General features: G+C 48.6%; 1 protein-coding gene across 1 annotated transcript in view; it reads right to left on the bottom strand.

The window, feature by feature from the left end:
* Positions 1–25,486, bottom strand: part of VPS53 (VPS53 subunit of GARP complex) — a 137,599-nt gene that overhangs the window by 37,787 nt on the left and 74,326 nt on the right. The window contains exons 12-15 of the mRNA XM_084802771.1: positions 22,489–22,590; positions 15,059–15,153; positions 3,130–3,372; positions 1,997–2,144 (exon numbers count right to left, since the gene is read on the bottom strand). Coding sequence (XP_084658897.1) covers positions 1,997–2,144; positions 3,130–3,372; positions 15,059–15,153; positions 22,489–22,590 — 588 coding nt within the window. The remainder of the gene's footprint in view (positions 1–1,996; positions 2,145–3,129; positions 3,373–15,058; positions 15,154–22,488; positions 22,591–25,486) is intronic.

Raw genomic sequence — 25,486 nt, forward strand, 5'->3', positions numbered from 1 at the left:
CTTTGCCTCCTGAGCCATCTCACTGGCCCTGCTTTTTTGTTGTTGTTTCTTTAACTTTTTGAGACCTTTTACATATTAATTTAATTAGTTTTTTTTGAGATCTTTCCTGTACCTGGGCTGCAGAGCACCCCTTCCCTCTTTGTCTGCCCTTACATGGCCCTCTTCACTGAGCCTGGGGTCTGTCTACTTCCATCTTTTCACTTCCTCAGGAGCCCAGGCCTTGGGCCAGGGCCAGCGCAGGTCCAGGATGAGCTCCCCCAAGGCACTCAGTCACATGTGTGACAGCCACAACTCCTAGGCACTCCAGTGTACGCTGCAGGTCAGGACTTAGTTTTGAAGGTACAGTTCAATCCACTCTAACTCCTGAGGCCTTCTGTGATGATGCTGTCTTGGATTTGATGACTTACATGCTGTGATGTCGCAAGCTCACTTTTTAATGCTACTTCATGTGTCTAACTGGAGCTCATAGGCCAGAAAAGGCAGCCAGTTCCCTGAAAATGGAGTTATAGTCAGTTTTATACTGAGAATCGAACCTGGGTCCTCTGGAAGAGTAGCCAGTGTTAACTGCTGAGCATCTCTCCGGCCTCTGGTTTTGTTTGTTTGTTTGAGATAGGGTCCCTAGTCTAGGCTGGACTCAAGCTCTCTATGTACTGAGGAAGACCCTGTACTTCTTTTTTTTTTTTCCTTTTTAAAAGATTTGTTTATTTATTATATATACAGGGCTCTGCCTGCACATACACCTACAGGCCAGAAGAGGGCATCAGATCTCATTATAGATGGTTGTGAACCACCATGTGGTTGCTGGGAATTGAACTCAGGACCTCTGGAAGAGCAGTCAGTGCCCTTAACCTCTGAGCCATCTTTCCAGCCCCCACTGAACACTTCTGAATTTCCTCTTCTACCTCTCAAGCCTGGAACTTTAGTACAGGTGTGCACTTCCACACCCAGTTCCTGTGGAGCTAGGGGTGAAACCCAGGGCTTCATGCATGCTAGGCAAGGCCTGGACCAACTGTGTTGATTGAATCAAAAGCAGACCCTGTCTGAATCAAAGCTACACTATGCTATGTATCCGTCTCATATACTTTAAATACCTATGTTCCTCATGAGAGGCTTAGGCATGTGTGTGTGTGTGTGTGTGTGTGTGTGTGTGTGTTTCTATCTGTCTGTCCATCTCTAGCTCCAAAGCCAAAGTGGTCTGCAAGTCATTTCTTGTATATGTGACTATGTCCCCAAGCAGAGCATGCTTCTGCCTTGACCCGTTGGCCTAACTGGCTGACCCTCAAGGAGTCTGTTGGACACTTCCTGTGTTCACACACACTCCCTGGCACACAGGAGCACCAAGCTGTCACGTCTGACTTCTTAGACACTTAGGAAATAAGCATCAACATCAGAAGGGGCAGGGCTCTCTCAGGTCGCTCTCTTGCTCTCAGCTTCCTGCGGATCCCGGGCCAAATGGGGATCAAGAGCCTCTAAGGCTGTGGAGGCCTGAGTGGCAGGTTACTCTGGGTTGTCCTTCTGCAAAGCTAGTTTGCTGAATTGTCTTCTAGGAGCTCCAGCAGAGGCCTCGCCCTTTCTGCTTCACAGCCAATGTCTCAAACAATGGCTGTTTGTTATGGTGGAACAGAGGGTGCTAGAAAATGTTGAGAGACATAAAATCCTGAAGGATGCATGTGGTATAAACGCTGCTAAGAATGGAGTCATTGGGTGACTCCCTCACAGAAGGCTGGGCCTGGTACCTTGGGGGAGCTTATTCCTGCTTCTCTCATAAGGAACACTGTGCTACTGACCTATTTTTAAGAGGTCATGCCTGTTTGATGGCTTACATGAGGGTGGAGGCCGGCCATACTTCCGTAACATGGCTGCCTGGGCAGTCTCTGACTACATTTCTTCCTGAGAGGCCAACTGGCCTGCCCAAGGTGGTAGGAGACCTCAGTGAAGCTCACAGGCCCGTAGCTCCGGGAGGGAAGGAGGGAGGCAGGCTCAGCAGGGCGCTCACCTGCTGGGTGGTGGCCAGGCAGTACTCTGCTGTGCTCAGGATGCTGCAGATGAGGCACAGCTCCTCCAAGGTGAACCTAGCCACTTCTGAGCCCTCCTTCTCCTTGAGGAGGCTGCTGATGGTCAGCCCCCCACTGCTGCTGCTGGTCCTGAAGAAAAGGACAGGAACTCATCAGGCTGTGGCTGCTAACTTGCTTCCTGAAGCTGCATATTTTATGACAAGAAGAAAGGGGAGGAAAGGCTGGCTGCGGTACAAATAAACCAACACACAATGGGTTCCTTTGCTCCTGACCTTACCTTGACTGTCCTCTGGTCGGACCCTCTCACCCACAGGAACAGGAAGAGACCACACCAAGAGAGCCAGGAACAGCCCTCACCTGGGATGACCCCATTCTCATCAAGGAGGCCAGTTGGCCTAGTGCCTTGGCTTGGGATTCCCCGAGGTGCAGATCCCATGTGGGGGGGTCATCCGTGGCACAGAAGCTGTTTCCCCAAGCGTCTTTCTCAGTTAAGATGCATCCACGTGGAGCTCCTGAGTGAGCAGGTGGAGTAGGGCGGCCTAACAGTGCACGCTGCCTCTGCCTCCTACTGTGGTGGCTCCAGGTGAGCGTTGGCAAGCCCGGCCTTTCCTGTGCCTGCTGGGCACCTGAGCGCTAATGTTTATGCGGGAGGCACTTTACCCACTAGCCTTCTCCCCAGCCCCAGCCCACCCACAGCTTACACTTGAGGCTGAGTACACAACACAGCAGTAGAGGCTGTGGAAGACGACCAGAGGGAAAGCTTGTCTATCTGGCACTCAAGGCATGAACGGGCTGGCGTGACACTGCCTCTGCTATGGAATAACTTTGTTTTTTCTGCACTGAATCCATGTGCATAGAGGCCCAACTCACTGATGCACTATGACCTACCCTGGTGGCCGGAGGACATGCCTGCTGACAGTCATGCTCAGCTGTGGAATGTCATTAAAGAGAACAGCAGTGGGTCAGGCCCTTGGGAGCCTGGGAGGAACATTTTCCTCCTTGACACTCTTAGCAGCTCAGTAAACAACCCCAGAGTTGCTTTCCCTCAAGCCTCCCATATTTAGGGATGTTGAGCGTCTCGCTTCCCTTCTAAAGTAAGGAGAACAGGACTCACTTAGGCAGGTTGCCAGAGAGGATTTTCCAGGCGTATTCTCGGAGGTACTTCTGGAAGATGGTCGTCAGAGCGATCATGGGCTCGCCTGTGCTGAGCTGGGAGCACTGCACCATGCACTTCTTGTAGTAGACGAAGAGGTCGGCGCAGCTGGGCAGTACAGCGCCCCCCTCGTCGGTGTTGGGCTTGGGTGGGCCCTGGGCTTTGAAATCTGCCACAAACCGGTCTATCAGCTCGCTGAGATTTCTAGAAGAGCAGAAATGTCATTTCACTTGGAGAGCTAAGGCAGAGGTGCTGTCTTCAGTGAACCTGAGGTGTTCCCACAGGTGCTCACTCCTGGGGCATTTTATCCACGTCACCATTCACCTTCCTGCTAAAAGAGCAGCAATCAAGTCTGACATTTGTACACTGCTTTGTCCTGGGGCATCTTGTCACCACGTCTGACCCCAGTCCCCGTGAGGGAGACAGACACGGCTGCTCCTATAGAAGGTGAGAAAACGGACACCTAAAACTCTGTCACAAAACTGGATGGCAGAGCTGACTGGAGAACCTGCCACAGAAGCACGCATCCCAGAGTGCCAAGCACCAGCTGCCCTTCCCACAAGCCAAAGTCCTAGACTCCAACAACAGTGCCTGTCTCCTATACACTAACGATGGTGACCGTCTCCTATACACCACGCTGGTGACCGTCCCCTAAACACTAATGACAGTGACTATACTCATAATCCTGTCATGGAACCTTAGCCCTCAGAGGCTTACCATCCCCTTTCTCAGGCACAGAACAGCTAAGCACTTTGTCCAGGCCAAGCTGGAGACCCAGGCTGTTTGTATCCCTAGTGGCCTGGACCCCGCCTCATGCTTTTCACTAGCCTACAAAAAGGCTCTGGTGGCAGCAAAGGTGTAGGCATCGTGAACCTAAATGCGTCAGAGGATGGACCCCCAAAAGAGTGATGTTTTAAAGACAAAATGCCTTCCTTCTCTGAGATGAGCAGTTTTTCCTTACAACTTCCGGAATCAAAGATGAAAAAAATAAATTAATAAATAAATAAAATAAAATCTTGGGATAAAAGTGGCTGGGAAAAGCTCCAGGCTTGCCTGGTCATGTGGTGATGGTGGCCATGATCTGTCTCCATTTTCCCAGGCAAACACCCCTCAAGTTCCTCCAGCCACCCTGAGTCACCAGGAGCTGGAATCCAGCAGGGCCATAGCCACTGTCCTCTGCACAGCTGTGCTGTGTGGACAATGGGAGGCCCCTCCTGACATGTGGTACATTTTTAGCTTGCTGCCTAAGGCTACAAGAATCCAGCTGTGCTTTAAAAATATATTTATACAATAAGAAGAAAAAGGCAAGAACCACACACAGCATCGATTAGCAGGAATAGGAAACAATTGACATTTTACTCCAGTGCTTTTGTTATTCGGTTTATGACATCCAGATGGGACTGCTTCACGCAGGCTAGGCCTGCCTGTGGAGAGAGGCCTCTTTAGTGGACCTCTGAAAGTGCCTTGGCCACCCCACCCCACTCTGCACAGACTCTTTTTGCCCTACTTTCTCAAGGACCCTCACAACTCTTCAGCATGGCAGGCACCTGGGCCGGGCACCTCTGTGGCTCTATTTCTGGGTCTCTGTTTGTCACCTCCTGCTCTAGCTCCCTAGGCCCAGGCCTCATTGCACAACTAACACCTGCTCCTCAACTGGAACTGCCATCACCTGCCACTCACTGCCACATGATTTGTTTTTGGTTTGTTCATCTGTTTTAAGACAGAGCCTACTTTATAGCTCAGGCTGGCTTTGAACTTATGACTCTCCTCTTGCATTAGCCTCCTGAGTGCTGGGATATAGTATGTGCTATACACCTGACTCTTTCTACTTTTTTTTCCAGATAGGGTTTTACTATGCAGCCCAAGCTGCCCTGAAACTTGTCTGTCTGTCTCCCCACTGCTGAGATGACATGTATGCATCCAGCACCTGGTTTTGGCACTTGACTTAATGTTGTTGGGATCCAGACCAGGTATAAGTGGCTAGGGTGCCCATTTAACCAAAGCAGACCTGTCCCCCAGGTTCTCCCAGCATCCCTCAGTCCCCACCTGTTAAAGGGCATGGCTAGCATACCCCACCCTCTGCCCTACACTTTCTAGCTCAGAGGCTAGGATTCCCCTCCCTCAGAGGCTCTTCCTTGTGTAATGCAGACACTTTGCGCACACTCTTTCTCTCTCTCCTCTCTCTATGCACGATGCGCGTGTGCTTTCTCTCTCTGCTCCCTGCTTTTCTGTCTCCCTCTGCATGGTGACTTCCCTGGCCTCATTCCTTGGAACCTGTGACCCTGCCAGAGAGCTGGCACCAAGCCCCTGCATTTATATACTCTAATTTGGGCTTGAATTGGCTCATTTTGTCAGCAGAGATAAACTGTCAAACATTTTACCAGTCTGTGTGATGGGGCAGGTTCTGCCTATCCTGGTGCACAGTGGGCAGGTGAATCACCAGTGCCGGTTCCTGCTCTATGCTGTAATTCCACAGTACTGAGGACAGCACTGAAGCTGACGAGAAAGCAGCGCAGTGAGGACTCGTCCCTGTGCCCCCTTCCGCTCTGCATCCATGTCATACAGGGCATGAGATACCGAGCTTTGCAGAGGAGCAGTAAAAGGTGCCACAATGGAATCTGTGAGGCTCACTGCTCGTGAAGTGCCGAGCCAGTCCAACTAATCACCGACCACACGCTTACAGTGTGCGAGCTCCAGGGCGGTAAGTGTAAGATACAAAGTTAGCTTAGAGGTCCTCACTGGGCAGACGCTGTGGAAGCTCTTCATGGAGGATAATGGAGAAGGGTTGTGTGGCACACTGGTCTAGCCTGGAACCACAGGAGGCCTTTCCATGGCGAGCAAGTGCAATCAAGTAAGCATTTACAAACGGTCAGGTTCTGGCCAAGGGGTTGTGGGGTGTTGGGAATCCCTGCATGCTGAGAAGAGTCACATTTCAGACAGTGACAAAATGCTGTTTGCAGAGTGGGCTGCGGAGAAAGCCTGCAGCAGAGCGGAGGAGAACAGAAGCATGCAGCCACAAGTAAGAGGCAGAACCACCACGAGGATTGGGAGGCCATCCTCAACTACTTAATGAGCTGAGGCTAGCCTGGGCTACATGAGATGCTCCAGAAGCCCCAAACAAAGAGCAGCGAGAACAGATGACTCGTGAGGAAGAGGATGTGAAGGAGAGCAAGAACTTGGCTGAGGGTGGAGATGCAAAGTAAAAACGTCTGACCCTGAGTGTGGCGGTAAGACCCCTCTGATTCCCACTGGGAACCCTTCAGATCGTTATCTTTTTTTGAGATTTTATTTATTTTATGTGAATGAGTGTTTGCCTGTATATTTGCCTGCACAACATGTGCATGCAGTACCCGAAAAGGCCAGAAGAGGGTGTTGGATCCCCTGGGATCAAAGTTACAGATTGTTGTGAGGTCCCATGTGGGTGCTGGGTATTAAACCCAAATTCTCAGGCAGCGGCTGGTGCTCTTGACTGCTGAGCCATCTCGCCAGCTCCTCACAGTCTTAACGTCACACAACAACACTTCTTGGTCTTTTTCTCCCATTAGCTTGTAAGACATGTTATAAATACAATCTCATTTACTCTTCCCAATAGCTTTAAGCAGAGGACATTATCATTGTCACTGTCATTTTAAAGGTGAGGAAACCAAGGCTGGTTACTTGAGGTACCTTTGCCCAAGGTCACAGGTTTACTGGTACTGACTTGTCTATCCTGCACTTTGACCTCAGGCCTACAGAGCACCATGCAGATACAAAACACACCGCTGCTCCTGACTCCATAGCTGAGGGAAAGCTCATGGCATGTGGTTTCTCTCTCTTCCCTGCAGCATGAGCTTTATGCCTAAGAACTGAGTGAGCATCTGCAGGTTCCACATGACAAACTGTTGGGAGTTCTGGTGATTATGTTAAAAATTAATGAGGGGGGGGCTGGAGAGATGGCTCAGAGGTTAAGAGCACTGTCTGTTCTTCCAAAGGTCCTGAGTTCAATTCCCAGCAACCACATGGTGGCTCACAACCATCTATAATGAAATCTGGTGTCCTCTTCTGGTGTGCAGGCACACATTCAGGCAAAAATACTGTATAATAAATAAATACATCTTTTTTTTTAATTGAGACGTAAAGAGCACTGTGGTGCAGCATCGATACCAAGAAAGACTAACAAAGGAGAGCCAATCATCTCACTGAGACAGGGCTTAGGATGATGTGCTGATGGCTCTGCGGTCAGCACTCAGACATGACAAGTCAGACTGGAAAGGAATGTAGCAGCAGCCCTGAGAGGACACAGCCCAAGGGCCCCACAGACTCAGCATGCGTGCACTCAGTGCTGCACCCCTAACATGCACCCTTTTCACTGTTCTTGGGATGGGATGTGGACTTGCCTCTGGGGTGAGCAGTGGGGTTGGGAGGAGACTGGGGGATGAGCTACATATGGGTCAATGGAGGAAGCAAGTAAATGCTTCTAGAATGCTAGGAGGCACGCTTCTTGCTATTGTGTTACAGAAGGCAGTTATGAGCTTGGGAACCCCTGTGGTTTTAGGTTAGAATGGAGGTCTTGACATGGACCCACAGGCTTTAGGGTACAGGAAGGTTTGACTATAACCTGTGTGTGGCTGCAGCGGCACCCAGCAGCACTCAGCTCACTCACGCCAGAGCTTGGCGTCTGCAGGCACTCCCCACAGAGGAAATGGGGAGCCTGGAAGCAAGCATGGCCCTAGGGCTGACACGAACACACAAGATAAGCCTGGTGCATTTCATTGTGCCAGAAAGAAAGGGCAGTGTTCGGGGAAATGATAGGGGCCTGTGAAAAAGATGAGGAGGCTCCCACGGGCCACAGCACAGCACTAAAGTGATAGGCCCTAGAGAGAAAAGGGACAACAGTGGCAAGGCCTGGAGGCTGGTGCTAATGTTGTACAGACTTTTTACCTTCCAGCTTTCTTGTTTGGGTTTCAAGACAGGGCTTTGCCATGCAGCCCAGGCTGGCCTGGGGTTTCAGCTCCTCCTGTCTCGGCATCTGAGTGTTGCATCACAAGCGGCTATCACCACACACATAGCATGCTAGTTTGATAACTTTTTGAAAGGTATAAATCAATTCTAATATAAAGTAAAAGGGGTGGGAGATAACCCACTGAGCAAAACCAGAATTTGTTTAATTCTCATATACATCATGGGCATATATGCATGATTTACCATGTATGTAAAGTCAGGAAGAAGTAAACGCTATTGCCTGCGTTTATTGCCTGGTGGTGTACCCTTTATGTCCCAGCACTCAGAAGGCAAGAGATCTCTGAGTTTGATGCCAGCTGGGACTACTTAGTGAGACCTCGTGTCAGGGAAGGAAAAAAAAAAAAGAAGAATAAAAGCCTTTTTATTTAAAGCAGAGTACCAACAAATGCAGAAGAAATAAATTGAAATCTCACTATCTGAAACCATCCCAGTAATAAAAGACTCAGGTAAGAATTATTCATGCGTACTAAAATCAGCTAAGGGAGGAATGTGGAAAGGCCTTTGATGGAGTTTTAATGTTGCTTTTTGTTTTTGTCTCGAGGCAGGGTCTCACGTGTAGCCGTGGCTGGCCTGAAAACACGGAGACCCACCTTCTTCTGCCTCCATGGTGCTGGGACTGAAAGCATGCGCCAGCTCTCTCAGCCCACTTAGCATTATCATTTATATTCTATGTAGATATGAAAACCTCGAGCATGACATCAATACCAAGTCGCAGACAGTATGCGCGCCTTCTCCAAGCTGCTGGGAACACCACAGCTGCATTCTGGCCATGGCGATGGGGAGACATCAGAAGGCAGGAGGCCCGGACACTCCAGCAAGTCACTGGCCTATATGCTGCAAACATGTCAAGGTCTCAGACTTCTTCTAGACTGAGGAAGACCAAAAGAAGAAGAGCGTACAGCCGTGACGCAAGGATGGATGCTGGATCTACTCAAGAAAGCACGGCCGGGGCTGGAGCTGTGGCACCTGCTTAGCCTGCATGGAACCCTGGGCTCCGTCCCAACGCCTCACAAGCCAAGGGAGGTGGCACACACCTGCAGAGAGGTGGCGCAATCAGTAAAGCAAACAAGCGTGGGGACATGAGTTCTACTTTCAGCCTAACCCAGCTGAGGAGCTTCGGGCCAGTGACAGACCCCACAGCAAAGGACAGGGTGACCCTTAAAGCTGTTGTTCTCTAGGCTCCACACACACGTGCACCCACACTCTTCCCATGAACGAACACACACACACACACACACACACACACACACACACACACACACACACACTTCTTTAAAATTCAAGTCATCGTCAGCTATGTAGCAAGTTTGAGGCCAGCCTGGGATACATGAACTCTAGTCTCAAAATAAATAAAGGAGTTAATTAAGCAAAACTGGTAAAATGGAATATGAACTCTGGATTTAACTGGTAATAGAGATCAATGTGTCTTTGAAAATTACATTATAGTTATATAGATTGGGTTCTTCTAAACTTTCTTTTTTTACTTTATTTTATTTTGGGGGTTTTTGAGATAGCATTTCTCTGTGTAGTCTTGACTGTCCTGGACTCGCTTTGTGGACCAGGCTGACCTCGAGCTCACAGCGATCTGCCTGCTTCTGCCTCCTGAGTGCTGGGATTAGAGATTTGCACCACCACGCCCAGCCTTATTTCTTTATTTTTAAAAGATTCATTATTTACCTGTGTGTATGTGTCTGTGAGTCTGTGTGTTGGTGCCCTCAGAGGCCAGAAGAGGACATTGGGATCCATGGAGCTGTAGTCCCAGGCAGCTGTGGGACTTCTCTCTGGCCGCACATACTTCTGTTGTTGGGTTTCCCTGCTTGTTTGAAACAGTGCTGGGATTCAAACCCAGGGCCTTATGCACACTAGGTAAACACTGCGTCTACCACTGATCTACACCCTGAACCTTTACTTCTCATTTACATGTTTATGTGTCTGTCTATGTGTATATATGCCCACGGGGGTCGGAGGGGTATCAGTCCCCTGGGGCTGGGGTTCAGGTGTTTGTGAGGTACCTGATGGGGGTTCTGGGGGCCGAACTTAGGTTCTTTGCAGGACCAAGAGTTCCTGTTGTGCCGAGCCATCTTTCCGGCCCCAGGTCCTGGTTTGTAGGACGTACACACTGAAGAATGACGGAGTGACAGGAAGTCTTAGCTCAGACTTTAAGTCAAATGGCTTTAAAGCTCTATGTGTGTAGACATGTGGGTGGGTGTGGAAGAGATGCGGGAGAGGTCAATGTGACTGAGAAGCTGGGTGAAGGGCAAACAGTTCTGCAGGCTTTCTTACAAGTCTGTAAGTATGAATTAATTCAGAATTTATAAAAGAACTAGTTACAGAACGGTTGTTAGGTGTGACAAAGCTAAGAAGGGGGTAGGAATGCTAACAAGTTACTGTAGGGAACTCAGGAAAGTAAGCAGAAGTTGAGTTACAGCAACCTCCTGACAAGGAAAACCACAGGACAGAGCGAGGACGGCGCTGATGTAGAAAGCCCTCCCGCAAGAGGGTCAGGGCAATCCAGTACCTGCTCTGAGCAGAACATACACAACATCCTCTAGGGTGGAAACAGAAATGGGGAAATCCATTTAATGCACGTAAGCACGGCTTAGCCAGCCTGTCACACAGGGGGCTTGCGGGGACTTGCTTCTTGCCACCTTCCTATGTCCTGGCTTGTGGGCCTCCTCCTGCTGCTGCTTGGCTGTTTGTTGGGACAGGTACTGCCAGAACGTCCCCTGGGCAGGTAGAACACCAAGCTCCACAGGAAGCCTGCAACCCTGATGAGGCCACCTTCCCACACAGGCATCCTGGACAAGGCCACAGAGAGGGGCAGGCCAGGCAGGGTCCCCGAACAGCTTCACTGTGGGCCTCTTGTCCTTGTTTCACTCATATCACAGAGCCTATGGGGTGGGCTGATGAACCCTGTTGCAGACAGGCCAAGAGACTGGAGGGAGTCAAGTGGCATGCTGGAGGCTCCGGGCCAGTGAGTGTAGTGCTCCTGGTCCTCGTGTCAGGCAGACCCCTGCTCTGTCTGCCATGCTGGCCTCTGTCACCTGAGTGCTCTGAGTCCATGGTACAATAAGAGCAGTGACTGCACACATCAGTCTATCTGAGCTCTTTCTCAACAATAGGATTCTCTGACCAAAGGGAATCCTAAAGTCCCTTGAAATCATACTCAAAATTATTATGTCTGCATAACTAATTTTTTTTTACAAGAGGTCTATGTTTTTTGTTTACTTATTTATGGTACTAGAGATTGAGCCAGAACCTTAAAGACGTGCGCCACCATGCCCAGCCTTATTTCTTTATTTTTAAAAGATTCCTTATTTACCTGTGTGTGTCACTGTGTGTGTGTCTGTGAGTCTGTGTGTTGGTGCCCTCAGAGGCCAGAAGGCTAAGCAAGTCCTCCACCACTGAGCTACATCACCAGCCCTCTTTTTACATTGTATTTTGAGGCAAGGTCTAAGTAAGCTGCCCAGGCTGGATGTGAACTCATTCTGTAGCCTAGGCAGGCCTTGAAGTTGCAATCTGCCCATTCTCCACTCCCCCAGTAGCTGGGACTATAGGCCCATGCCCCTGGATTCTTGAAAGGATCTCTGCCTTGTCAGGGGTTAGTAACCATTACAGGTGTCAAGTCAGCCTCTGCTCTGACAGGAGAGAAGACGGGGCTCTTCGACTCTTCAGCCTCAAGCCCCTGCTCTGTGGCTGCCACCCCCAGGGCCCTGCTGCTTCCCAGTGCTTGAAAATGTCCTAGGAGGGAAGAAACCAGCCAAGCAGCCAGTGCTGCAACTCTCATAGACCAAGCAGCCCTGGGGAAGGAGGCCTGGCTCTTTGCCCAAAGCACCATGAGCAACGTTCAGACTTTGATGAATCGAGTCCACACAAAAAGTGGACGACAGAATTGTGAGAGAGAAAAATGACTCTCTAGACCAGGAAGGTCTGGGCCAAATAGCTTTCGGGTCTTTTTGAAATAAGAATTATAAGGGTGTGGTTGAAGGCTGGGGAGACGCTCAGATGATACCGAGCTTGCCACACAAGCATAGGGACCTGAGTCTGATGCCTAGAATCTGAATTAAAAACAAACCCAAGTGTGGTGGCATACCCCACTTAGAACTCCAGCACTGAGAGGCAGAGACAGGAGGATCCTTGGGGGCTGGGGTGGTGGCGCACGCCTTTAATCCCAGCACTCGGGAGGCAGAGGCAGGCGGATCACTGTGAGTTCAGGGCCAGCCTGGTGTACAAAGCGAGTCCAAGACAGCCAAGGCTACACAGAGAAACCCTGTCTTGAAAAACCGAAAACAAAACAAAACAAAACAAAACAAAAAAAGAGGATCCTTGGGGCTCACTGCCAAGCCAATATAGCTTATTCATTAAGTACCAGACAGTGTGAGAGACCACACCTCAAAAAAGGAGTAACATCTACTGAACAGTTGACGCTGAGCACAAGGAGGGAAGCTCGCCTTCTTTTTTTCTTTTTTTTTCCAGACAGGGTTTCTCTGTGTAACCTTGACTGTCCTGGACTCGCTTTGTAGACCAGGCTGGCCTCGAACTCACAGCGATCCGCCTGCCTCTGCCTCCCGAGTGCTGGGATTACAGGCGTGCGCCACCTCGCCCCACGGAGGCTCGCCTTCTTAAAGTAGCTTGCTTTCTTGGTGTGGGTGAGTTACTTTTGTTAACATAAAAGGGCTTTCACACACTTTATATTCTCGGTAGAAGAGGAGGCAAGGGTTTGGGCTACTGCCTATAAGATCAAGTAGGTGGACACGGTGTGCCCCTGTAGTGATCCACTCAAAACCTCTTCTATTCTCATTGTTCATCCTGAAACAGGCCTGGAGACAAGGACTTGCTCACCCAGAACAGAAGCATTAGAAAGGAAAAATGGAAAAGGAAGATAAAGGAGAAGAAACAAGGGGCCTGAGTGCTTCCCAGAGAAGGACTGCAAGGGCCTCCTCACAGCTGTAGTCAGTTCCCTATGTGTGTTCTCCTGTGAGCCACAGCCTGTGTTCCTAAGTGGGTCTTTGAAGGCCTTGTAACCCGGTCCAGCCTGTGTCCTCACAGCCTGCCCTGCTCCAGAAACCCAACTTTTCCAAACTCCAGTGTCCATTAGGTAGTGACCTGGGGATGAGAGCTGGGCATGGTGGCGCACACTTTTAATCCCAGCACTCGGGAGGCAGAGGGAGGCGGATTTCTGCGAGTTCAAGGCCAGCCTGGTCTACAAAGTGAGTCCAGGACAGCCAAGGCTACACAGAGAAACCCTGTCTCAAAGAAAAAAAAAAAAACCAGGGGATGAGAAGTAGCCATCCCTAGATGGGCGCACACCTTTAATCCCAGCACTTGGGAGGCAGAGGCCAGCCTGGTCTACAGAGGAAGTCCAGGACAAGCAGGGATACACCTTATCTCAAAAAACAAACAAACAAACAAACAAACAACAACAACAAAAGAAAGAGACACCCTCCTTTGTGAATAGTCTTCTATCAACAAGGGACCCTGGACATCAGGTGGACCCTGAGGGAACTGGGCCGGGAGGAGCCTGGTTTGTGAAAGTGTGCGGAGCCTGTGAGTCTGTGAAAATGCACGTGTGTCACATGGATGATTCAAGTCCACAATTGATACAAACAAGTTGGGGGCGGGTGGGGAGAACTCCCCTGCACTGGGGTTCCAGTTAGAAAGTGAAGAGGAAACGATGGAGCCCGACAGGCACCGTGAGGCCCTGAGGACTGCTCCAGCAAGCCCAGCAAGCCCTGCCACAACGAGCCAACATTGTGACAAGAAATCAGATGCCCCTGCCTAGTATCTCACGCCATTCCATGCATGACACTCAGCATGAAGAAGAACCCTGGAACTTGACAGTAGAGAAGGCTGGCAGGCTTCCCCTTAGCCAGCAGCGCCAACAGCAGCAGCTGACTGGCACCGAGGATGGAACAGCACTTCTATCGGGTTTCTTGCCAAAAACATATAACCTGGATGTTGTTGTTTGGGGAAATGGCCTCATACATGCAGCTCAGGCTGGCTCCAAACCTGAAACCGTCCTCCTCCTCTGCCTCCTACGTGACGGAGAGCTGAGTGGTACAATCACCTGAGGGCAGGAGAAGTTTGAGAGCAGCCTGGGCAACATAGAAACTGTCTTCACAAAGGGGGACCTAAGGGAGGGGCACATCAGGCAAATGGAAATTGATGCCATTTTACCAAACATCGGAAAGAGGTGGTCAGCCCATAACAGTGTCAAGGCTGCAAAGACTAAGAAAAGCTAAGGAAGAAGCCAGGATTAAAGGAGGCTGCATAGCCACACAGCTAAGTGCAGGGTTATTAGGTCCTGGGCCAGGGCCAGGCTCAATCTATTTTCGGATTCTGACAGTTATGTTTACATTAAGATGTTCACAAGCCTGGGGAAGCTAGCGGAGAATTTTTTGTGCTATTGTGAAGCTTTTTTGACAGTCAAAATTACTTCACAGTGAAAAGCCAAATTATAATTGAAAGCACATACTTCAGGGACTGGGCTTTCTTACAGCATCTGGGTGTCTGACACTTTGTGGGGTGACAGAGCTTAACACTCACACAGGGGTGGGAGTGGGAGGTATTCAGATCCACATGGACCCTTATACAGGCAAGCTCAGGCAGTTTAGATTTATGAGGAAAATATGCCAGTGTAATGGCGCATGCCTTTAGTCTCAGCACTTGCGAGGCAGAGGCCTGCGGATCTCTATGAGTTTAAGATCAGTTGAGCCTACATAATCTGTCACAAACAAACAAGCAAACTGTAAGCAAGATAAAGAATTACATGCAGAAGATAATACTGCTGCCCCTCATGAGCTCTGGGAGGAGCTGTCCTGGTGTACACCCAACCTGCTCAGAGAGGCTAGAGACGCAGACAGGAAACAGCAGAAGGCGTGTCACTCACTTGTCCTGGGACTCGATGTACACGTAGAGGTGAGGCTCAAAACACTTGGAAACAATGCCGTGGAAGGGGTTGTCCGGAGCCTTGGGCTTCTTTGGCTGGAAAGAGAGGAACAGGAGACATGAATAATTATGAACCGCATATTTGAGCAACCTCTGCGAGATTATACGCAGTTTCAAAGAACACACCCAAGTTCACTCTGAGCTGACAGATAAGAGCTCCAACACACCACGATCCATCCAGTGAGCCACTGTCAGCTGGTCAGTACCTCTGACTTGTTGTGTGTGCTGCTATCCGACAGCACATGCATCTTTGATTTAGAAGCTCGTCATCAGTGCAGGCTTTAGGAAGTTCCAATCTGGGCTGAAGGAAGCCCTTTGCGTTGGTAGCCTCTGCTCGGCGTTATTGTTATGATGATTCGTGATGCTAGCCCCCATCTGTCTTTCCCACAGTGCTCCTCGTGGGGTCTCACTGCTACAACTACACAGCCCAGGAAATGGAGGCGCTGAGCTCCCACCCGCAATCCCCACGGCGTGAGGTCCGACTTGCTACGAGCTGCAGTGGCACCCAGACTTTGGACTTTCTAACAAATAATGTAAGGAAGAGAGGAGAGTGAGGCCACCAAAGGGTTGCCATCTCGTTCTCCACCTTCTTGCTTCGGCACCCACAGTCCTGCGGCACGAGGGCATCCTGTCTGAGAAAGCACAGCTGGTCAACTTACAGAGGAGACTCTTGTCTCTGCACTGATACGCAAAACCTACTAGCAAACAGGTTCCATGGCAGCAGCCATTGACAAATTATATTTTCTTCCCAATTCCTTTCCAAGCATCTAAAAAATAAGAATCTCCCGAGCATTCAAACTGAATATAAGCCCTGCCTGCACCATACTCGCTGACTAGAACGGCTTACACCCTTCCCCTCTTCTCTTTGTAGCTCTGGAGATCAAAGCCAAGGTCTCGCACACTAGCAAGCGCTCTACTGCACTCCAGCAACCAACTTAGTGAGGACTGAGTACTACCTAAGCACTTGAGCTGGGCACAGTGCTGGATTCCTGCTATCTCAGCACTCCAAAGAAGTCTGGGACCAGCCTGGGCTACAGAGCAAGCTCTAGGACAGCCAGGGCTACACACAGAGAGATCCTGTCTCAAAAACAAAACAACAAAACCCCAAACATTTAAAAATAATAATAATTTTCAACATAAATTAAATGTTGAAGGCCCATGCCTTTAATGCCAGCATTTGGTAGACCAGTGCAGGGAGACCTGTGAGTTCCAGGCTAGCCAAGGCTACAGAAAGAGGGGGCAGGGAAGTCAACTTTACATATGTCCTGTAATTTCATCTTTTTTTCACCTCCAGTGAGTTTCATGTTTTTAAAGTTTAGGGCAGATTTCTAGAAACTCTGGTCCTAGTTTTGTTGTTCATGTTGTTGGTGGTGGTTTTTTTTTTTTTTTTTTTTTTTTGGTTTTTCGAGACAGGGTTTCTCTGTGTAGCCTTGGCCATCCTGGACTCACTTTGTAGACCAGGCTGGCCTCGAACTCACAGCGATCCACCTGCCTCTGCCTCCCGAGTGCTGGGATTAAAGGCGTGCGCTACCACGCCCGGCATGTTGTTGTTTTAAGACAGAGTCTTACTCTGTATCCAGAAAATCGTCCCGCCTCTACCGCCTAATTACTGAAATTACAGGGCTATACCACCATACTTGCTCATCACATGCATGTGTGAGTGTGTGTGTGTCTGTGTGTTGTACCCAATACACACAAGTGTACAGGTGTGTTCACCTGTCGGGGTAGCAGAGGTTGACTTGAGATGTCTTCCTCTTGCTCTTCACCTTATTTTCTTCCTGAGAGAGGCACCTCTCATTGAACCTAAGTTTGCCATGTCAGTGAGAACGGGTGGCTGGCAAGGCCTCTGGACCCATCTGTCTTCGCTCCCCAGTCCCGAGGTTGCAGGTGTGCGCCACTAACCTCACTTTTACATGGGTGCTGGGGGTCTGAACTTAGGTCCTTGAGCTCGTACAGCAAGAATTCTAGCTGCTAGCCCATCTCCCAGACCGCATTTTATTTGTTCTTTTTATTTTATTTTATTCTTTTTGATAAACTGATTTGTTGATATTATAGAAAATAAATATAGAAATGAGATTAGATATGTCTCTGTGGGACTAGATGGCCTGGACGTTAGACTGGGATATGACGGCTAGTCTAGCCAGGCATCTTTTCAGTAATTAAAATATAATCATTAGTGTGGCTCCTTTCCGTATGTGTTGGGGGATGCATGTTCAGGTAGGTGAGCTGCACAGGTGAGGAGAGGAGGGGAGGTGAAGGAACCTAGGCAGTCATTCTCCGGTGCTCTGCATCATTGGCCCAGAGCTGTGCCCAGCAGGCTAGGCTGGCCGGCCAGTGGATGCCAGGAATCTGTCTGTTTTGGCCTCGTTTCACGTGACTGGGATTACAGGCGCTTCCCACAGCACCTAGCTTTTTACATAGATTCTGGAGATCCAAACTCAGGGCCTCACATTACAACACCTCCCTAACCTGTACTGTTTATCGTTTGTTCAGTTTTGCCTTTTATTGTGTGTGTGTGTGTGTGTGTGTGTGTGTGTGTGTGTGTGTGTGTGTGTTTTGAGGTCAGAGGACAACTTTGTGCAGTCAGTCTCTCCTTCCACCTGTAACAGACTCCCAGAGCTTGGCACAACTGACTGCATGGTGGAAGTACCATTCAGGCTGTAAAACTCGGCAAGGAGATCTGCCAAAACTAAAACAAAGGCCTAATCCATCAAAGTCCGTAGTTCTGGGAAAGTCTCTCCATGTATTAACCTTGCCTTTTTAGCTTCTGCAGTTCTGCTTCTGGCTAACTGTTCTTGTGAGCTGACGTGTGTCAACACAGGATGTGTTTTGGGGGTTTTTGTTTGTTTTTCTTAAAAGCTCACCCTGAGAAAGGCTCGAGGCCACACTGGGATCCCAAACACCCAGTGCAATCCCCAGCCTGTTAATAAGGACTTCCTGGTGGATGCTCCACAACATATCTTTACATGGGTTCTGGGGACTGAGCTCAATCTGTCAGGCTTGACTCACTGAGACATTTCACTGGCTCGTTTTGTTTGGTTTTCCACAAGGCCTTGACATGAATACCAGCCTAGCCTTGAACAGCCTAGGGTCTGAGGCTGGCCGCGAACCACAACCCTCCTGTTTCGCCTTCTTTAGTGCTAGGTTAAAATCTGTGTTCCTCTGTACCAGACGTCTTAAAATCAGCATGCAGCATGTCTTGTATTTGGCTTTATTGGCTTACTTTTTTAATGAATTATTTATTTATTTATTTATTATGTATACAGTGTTCTGCCTACACGTGTGCCAGATCTCATTATAGATGGTTGTGAGCCACCATATGGTTGCTAGGAATTGAACTCAGGACCTTTGGAAGAACAGCCAGTGCTCTTAACCTTTGAGCCATTTCCCCAACCCCTATTGGCTTACTTTTTAATGTGCACTTTCCCAATTTGTTTTTGTTTTGGGACCAGGTCTCTCTATGTAGCCCTAGCTGTCCTGGAACTCACTATGTAGAGCAGGCTGGCCTGGAACTCACAGAGATCTGCCTGCCTCTGCCTCCTGAGTGCTGGGATTAAAGGTGTGGCTCAACACACCTGGCTTCCAATTTTTAATGATGTTTTTATTAATACATTTAAAATGGCTACATTATGAAACTGACAATGTTTCTGGTGTTAAGTTTTCTGTTTTCACCCTGTGGTTTTATAGGTGAATGTCCTTTTAAGAAGTTTATGCTGAGAGGTCCAGGGGTAAAGGGCACTGTCCCTGCTATGGTTCTAAACTGCTCTGCAGTGACGAGGAGGAAGAAGAGGGAGAGGAAGGGATCAGAGAAATGCAGCAAAACGTCTGCAATTGCTGGACCTAGGTGAGATGGTATTTAGGAGTTCCTTGGATTCTTTTTTGTTTGTTTGTTTGTTTGTTTTGTTTTGAGACCCTGGATCTTGCTTTGAACTTATTATGTTGTCAAAGATGACCTTGAACTTGGTCCTGTTGCCTCATGTCCAAAGGACTGGGATTACAGGCTTGCACCATCACGCCCAGTTCTGTGTCGTGCTAGGCATCGAAGCCAGGGTTTTCTGCCTGCAAAGTGAGCACTCTACCAACTGAGCCACGTCCTCAAGCTTTCACAAGTGATCCTCCTGCCTCAGCCTTCCAAGAAGGAGGGGCACAAGTTTATGCTGCTTCGCCTGGCAGAATATAGTTTAATTAACAAGTAGTTCCAAAGACTGGACCCTGTGTATGACGACATTTTATAAATATCTTAACCTGTGGTTTTGCTTATATTTTCCTATCTGTGTACGGAATGGTACATGGCTTTAAAGACAAGTCTGAACAAGTCTAAAGGCTCTTTGGTGAGTATAAAATACAAGCCTGTTAGTGAGAGAAAACGGCTTTATGATGTTCTAACAAAGTCATCTAGACTGATGTTCACAGGGGTGCGTGTGGGAGGCCCCACAGAATACACAGAAAGCTAGATTACCAGGCAAGCCCGTGTCCCGAGTCTACCTTGTGTGACTGGCCTGCCTCTGCCTTGTCTGTCATAGGTCCTGTCACCACAGTACGGAGTTCCTGTTGATGTATTTTCAGCAGGGGGTACCAGGAGGGTCTGCCCAGGGTTCTTTCTCTTACTGCTCCTCCACTGCCCCCCCTACAAACGTGCTCACATGTAGCGAGGAGGTGCTGGAATTTCAGCTCACGCTGGTGTCTCCCTCTGCACCAGGCAGCTCCCTGCAGCCCAACCTGAAGCCTAAAGAACACACTAAGTCGTTCAGCAGCCGTGCTCAGGCTGGACTGCTGAGTGGGTGAATTCTGTCCAAGCGCTGCAGATGCTTAAGCTATTTCCTCCCGGAGTTTGATGGAATAATAAAAGGTTACTGTTGTCACAGTAAGGAGGTCTGCAGCTGGTCCCATTTCCTTTTATTACTATCCAATGTAAACAGATTAAATCTAACTGCTCGGATCACCAGAAGGGTACATTTTTAAACCAGAAACTCCTGATTTCTTCTCTCTTCTCCTGTGCCCTTGGTCCCTTTTCAGATGTTGTTTTTTTTTCTCACTGGGAGTATGTTGGCAACTAAGCAGCCAGGTCCTCTCTTCAAGTGAACACTGCTTTCAAGTTCGCACTCCTTTCCCAGCGCCTAGGCACACAGTGCGGCAGGGAGCAAGAGCTGACCTTGATCTTGAAGGCCAACTGCCTACTGGCCGCAGCAAGGAGGTGGCTAGAATAATGTAGGACAACACGCAGGGGCTCTCCCCTACTTCAGCTGGCTCCCTATTAATCTGTAGGCTCTCTTCCCTGCACCCCAAGAGCTCCTGTTTGTCCAGCACACAAAACTCCAGAAGCCAACTGGCCGCTGGGAAGGCAGCGATCTGAGACTCCACGTAGCCAGCCAGAGGTGGGAGTGACATGTGGGGGGCATTAGTCACTGTGTGAGTGTTACTTCTAATAAAGAGCAGCCTTGAATTATGGGGACATCACCTAGAGCAGGAATTTTTATTAGTTGTTTTTTTTTTAACACGTATAAAATTTCAGGTTTAAAACAAACAAGGTTGGCCTGCAAGTCCACAGGCAAAGTGACTCAGAGTGGAACTAATCTGGCTGCAGGGACTTTGGTCCCTTTCTCTCCAACTCCCCATGTCTGATGGGCCATCAAAGAAAACAGCGAAAGTCACACTACAGAAAGCAGGGAGGCTGAGAGAGCAGAAAGCCTATCTGAGGCCAGGAGCTGTGAGCAGCAGACACAGGCCAGGATTTTCATCGCCTGCTTGTCCAGAATCAGTGTTCACTGTCCTTAGAACCCGCAGATCTTGGTCTTACAACAATTACTTCAAGCATTAATGAAGAGGGGGAAAAAAAATGAAGAAACAAAGGCGTATTTTATCCAGCAAAACTGCAAAGGGAATTAAGGGATTCTGTTAATTTGGTATCATGACACCCAGAGGAAACCAGCTAACACAGAGCACCTGAGTGCTCCAACCGCGTGGCTCTACTTATGACAAAGCAGCTTAGGGTGTGGGGAGACAGGAGGGCCTCGTGCAAACATGGCTGTACAAGGCATGCTACTGCTACTACTGAGCAGGTGGCCAGGAAGAGGGAACTTACCAAAGAAATGAGGCTCCCCCAACCTGAGGCCTTGCTCCCACACTGAGAGCTGCACTGGGGTCAGAAGCAACAGTCCCTTTCTGTGCTACTCAATGATACCGTGGCTTTACGCCAGCAACAGCTAGTCCCACTTTCCTGGGGCGGACTCACAGCAACCCTGCAGTTCTGCCCATTTACTTTTGCCCATAAACTTCATCTCTATGGCCTTCACTTTTTAATAAGACATGAAGTGTGTGTAGGGGGACGGGGGGAGGGGGTCGCTAGGAGAGGAACTCTAGCTTCCATCTGTTAGAGCTGGCTGCTAGTCCCTGCCAGTCTCCCAAACTCGTAGCCCTTTGCAAGCTGTTTAGCCTCTCTGAGCTGTACTTTCATCACCTGTAAAACCAGAGGAAGGCACCGTTAAAGCGGAATGAAAGAAAGCATGTAAAGATCCCGAAACTATAAAGTGCCTTAAATGTGAGGTATCTCTGTCATTACAATTACTTAATCAATGGGCAGACACATTTAACGGGCCTGGGAATTCTGCTGTCTGACTCCTGTCAGAATCCCCCCAACCTTGCCACTCGGAACGCAGAGCTAGCTGCATGCACAGTGTGTGGCTGTGTTTCTTCAAGCTGGCCTCCCAGCCACCTCCCCTTGGCTGGTGTCTGGAGAGAAACAATGCCACCAACTAATCCTCTAGCAGCCAAGTGTAGAAAATTAAAAAGAAAGAGCACGAATCCAGAAAGGAAACGGCTGACTTACTGCTCTAAGCTCTCCTGTCATAAAAAAGCAGTGAAACAAAAACACCGTTCTGCAGGACGAAAGGAGAGGAAATTTTGAGCTGGACAGACGTGCTGAAGGAAATTAAAAGTGTTAGCATGCTCCAAAAAGAAACTCCAGAGATGCTGCTGGTCACCCTGGTGTTCCCAAAGCCTCCGCAGTGGCTTCCAGGGTGGCTGACTCTGTGTGGAGGCCTCACCAAGCCTATGGCATGGCTGGCCTCACAGTAAGCATCATCATGACACTGGATGAGAGAAAGGAAGCTGCCTGGAAGCCCTAGAAGATGCTGCGCACGGGCTGATGAGGCAAGCGTGTGGTGCTAAATACCGCTGCTCTTCTGCAACAGACACCGGCAGGAAAACTGCTCTTTGTTATCTGACCTCGCCCTCACAGAAGTCCTCCTGTAAAACCCACCGCCATGGTGATCTCCGAGTGTGGTCCCAGCCAAAGACCATGTGTGGTGTGAGCCAGGCTACTTTCAGGAAGGAGCATGAGTCAGTTACACACAACAACACAGACACACTTACTTGCTCTAACTCTCCTTTCTCCAGCGCCAGCTCCTCCATCTCTGGCGTTGTCTCGTCTTCCAGGAAGGGATTGGTAGATGGTGGTGGGGACTCCAGCTTTTTCTATTAAGACACGAGAAAGGGGTTATTTTCTGAGCATGAGCCTTGACAGCAACCGACTTTATCCAGGTCTGTCTTTCTTTCTTTCTTTTTTTCTTTAAATCTTTATTTATTTATCATATATACACAGTGTTTTGCCTGCATGTACACCTGAAGAGGACACCAGATCTCATTATAGATGGTTGTGAGTCATTGTATGGTTTCTGGGAATTGAACTCAGGACCTTTGGAAGAGTAGCCAGTGCTCTTAACCTCTGAGCCATCTCTCCCGCCCCATCCAGGTCTTCCTAACATCTGGATCATTCATCTGTCCCATAACAAGAATGGAGGCACATTCTCACCTACGTCTTCATCTTCCTTTCCCACTTTCTAGAATGTGCACTGCCCACCCTATTCCACTCATCCATTTGTTCATTTATTTATTTAAAAGACAGAGGCTCTCTACATAGGCCTGGCTGTCCTCGAACTCACCATGTGGACCAGGTACCCTTATTCCAGTTCTAATCTGGCTTAAACTCTCACTCGTCCATTCTCGCTCTTCAGTTGAGAAGTTCCTTCCTCTGGGAAGCCTTCCTCACCTGCCACATCATATCCTCTGTGGGTGTTTATGAGCTGGGCGTAGTTGCCTGTGCCTGTAACCCTGAGGTTACAGGGTAGAGACCAGTGAACCAGAAGCTGGCTAGCCTAGCTGAGAAACAGAGAGGGACCCTTTCTCAAGGATGTAAGGCTTAAAAAGAGATCTGACATCCTCCTCTGGCCTCCACAATTAAGTACACACACATACACACACACACACACACACACACACACACACGCACATGCACACTCACATGTACAACACACACACTAACAGAAATGTCTTTTACGTTCAGGTGCTGAGGGTTTCGGCAGAGAGGAAGCCCAATGATAAGCAAGGCCAGCACAGGGCTTGGGTGGTGCTGGGCTGAGGGGATGTGGCGAGGGGATCCTGGGGACAGTGGGAAGGGGGTTTCCAAATACATTTGTGACATTTTAGCATCCACCAGGAGAGTAAGCTGATGCCATTCCTAAAACCAAGAGAAGGCCACAGCTGGACTACAGCGTGAACAGCTACCAGTGCCAGTGTACCATCCAAAGGCATTACAGACAAAAACCAACCGTGAACTTCAACAGAAACCAAAACCCCCTAAGGTATCTGATATGAGCTTTAAGATAATTTGGTTTATATACATTTAAACTACTAAATTATGGTCCAAAACACTTGGGTACTATTTTGTAGCCAGACAATGGTTTCTATGTATGAAGAAAGCCTTGTGATGACTATATTAGCTTAAAGTAAGCATTAGTAAGACGGTGGTTTTTGCAGAGAACTGTCAAGAAACAGTGCAGCTGAACAACGAGGCATGAGTTTCAGATCTGCATCCTCTGCGTACTAGCTTCTTGACCTTCTGCAAATGACTTATATGTGTGTGAGTTTTTATATATGTGGGTCACATATATATATATGGAGAGAGAGAGGTAGAGAGTGAGAGATATTTAGAAAACTATACTCCTAAGCTTTAGTTGTCTTTTCTGGAATATGGCCAGGCATGGCGGCACATGCCTATAACCACAACACTCCAGAGCAGAGGTTCTCAACCTGTGGGTTTTGATCCCTTTGGAGTTCATTGCATTATGATTCATAATAGTAGCAAAATTACAGTGATGAAGTAGCAACAAAATAATGTATGGTTGGGGGTCACCACACCATGAGGAGCTGTATTAAAGGGTCACAGAGCATTAGGAAGGTTGAGAACCACGGCTCTAGAGGCATAGGGACCAGGATCTCAAGTTCAAGACCAGTCTAGAGCGCACAGTGTGTTAGTGAGCTCCAGTTATAGTCCAGCGTGTGCTACCCAGTGAGTTCCAGGACAGCCTGGCAACTTAGTAAGACCCTGTATAAAAACAAATAAATAGCATTGTTGATATTTTAGGAGAGGAGAAATAGTGAAAAAATAATCTGCCAGGCCTAAACTTCAACAACTAAATTAGTTAAGCTAGGCCTGCGGGTGGGTACCTGAAGTCCCAGCTTTTTGGGAAAGTGAGGCAGGAGGCTCTCTTGAGCCACAGAATTTGAAACCAGACTGGGCAATATAACAGGCCATCCTTTCAACAAAACAAAGCACAACTCGAGATACAGCTCAGTGGTAGAGTGCTTGCCTAGACACAGCTACATGGTGAGCTCAAGGCAAGCTTGGGCTACCTGAGATCCTGCATCAAAAAATCAAATGCAAAAAACAAGTGAAAAGTTAACTCAGCTAGGAGCCTTAAGTTCACTTGACTGTAGACCTGGGGGCATATGACCCAGTCCCCTGGGCCTGTGGATGTGGAAAGCAGGTCCCTGGGCTGAAATTAAAGCCCTGCTCTGAACCATTCCATGACAGAAACTATCTACTGCTAAGTCCACTAAGGTTGGTAGTAACAGCTTAACTTTTATACAGCTGAGCTTCACTTTTAAAGCACAGTGTATGGTTTACTAGATAAATGAAGAAACAACAACAACAAAAATCCAGAATTAATTAAATGGACTGAGGGTGTTCCTGGACTCTGCCCCACTGAGGAAAGTGTAAATGAACGGATAAAAAGTAAGAAGAGAGATGGGCGTGGTGGCGCACGCCTTTAATCCCAGCACTTGGGAGGCAGAGGCAGGTGGATTGCTGTGAGTTTGAGGCCAGCTTGGTCTACAAAGCAAGTCAAGGACAGCCAAGATAACATAGAGAAATCCTGTCTCTAAAAACCAAACCAAACCAAACCAAACAAAAGACAAAAAAACAAAAACAAAAAAACAAACAAACAAAAAACCAAAAAAACAAAACAAAAAAAAAACCCCAAAAACAAAAGTGAGAAGACAGACAGCATGAAAGGCAGCATGAGGCAGGGCC

The sequence above is a fragment of the Acomys minous genome (genome assembly GCF_964271855.1).
Source record: "Acomys minous genome assembly, chromosome: 12".
NCBI lineage: Eukaryota > Metazoa > Chordata > Mammalia > Rodentia > Muridae > Acomys > Acomys minous.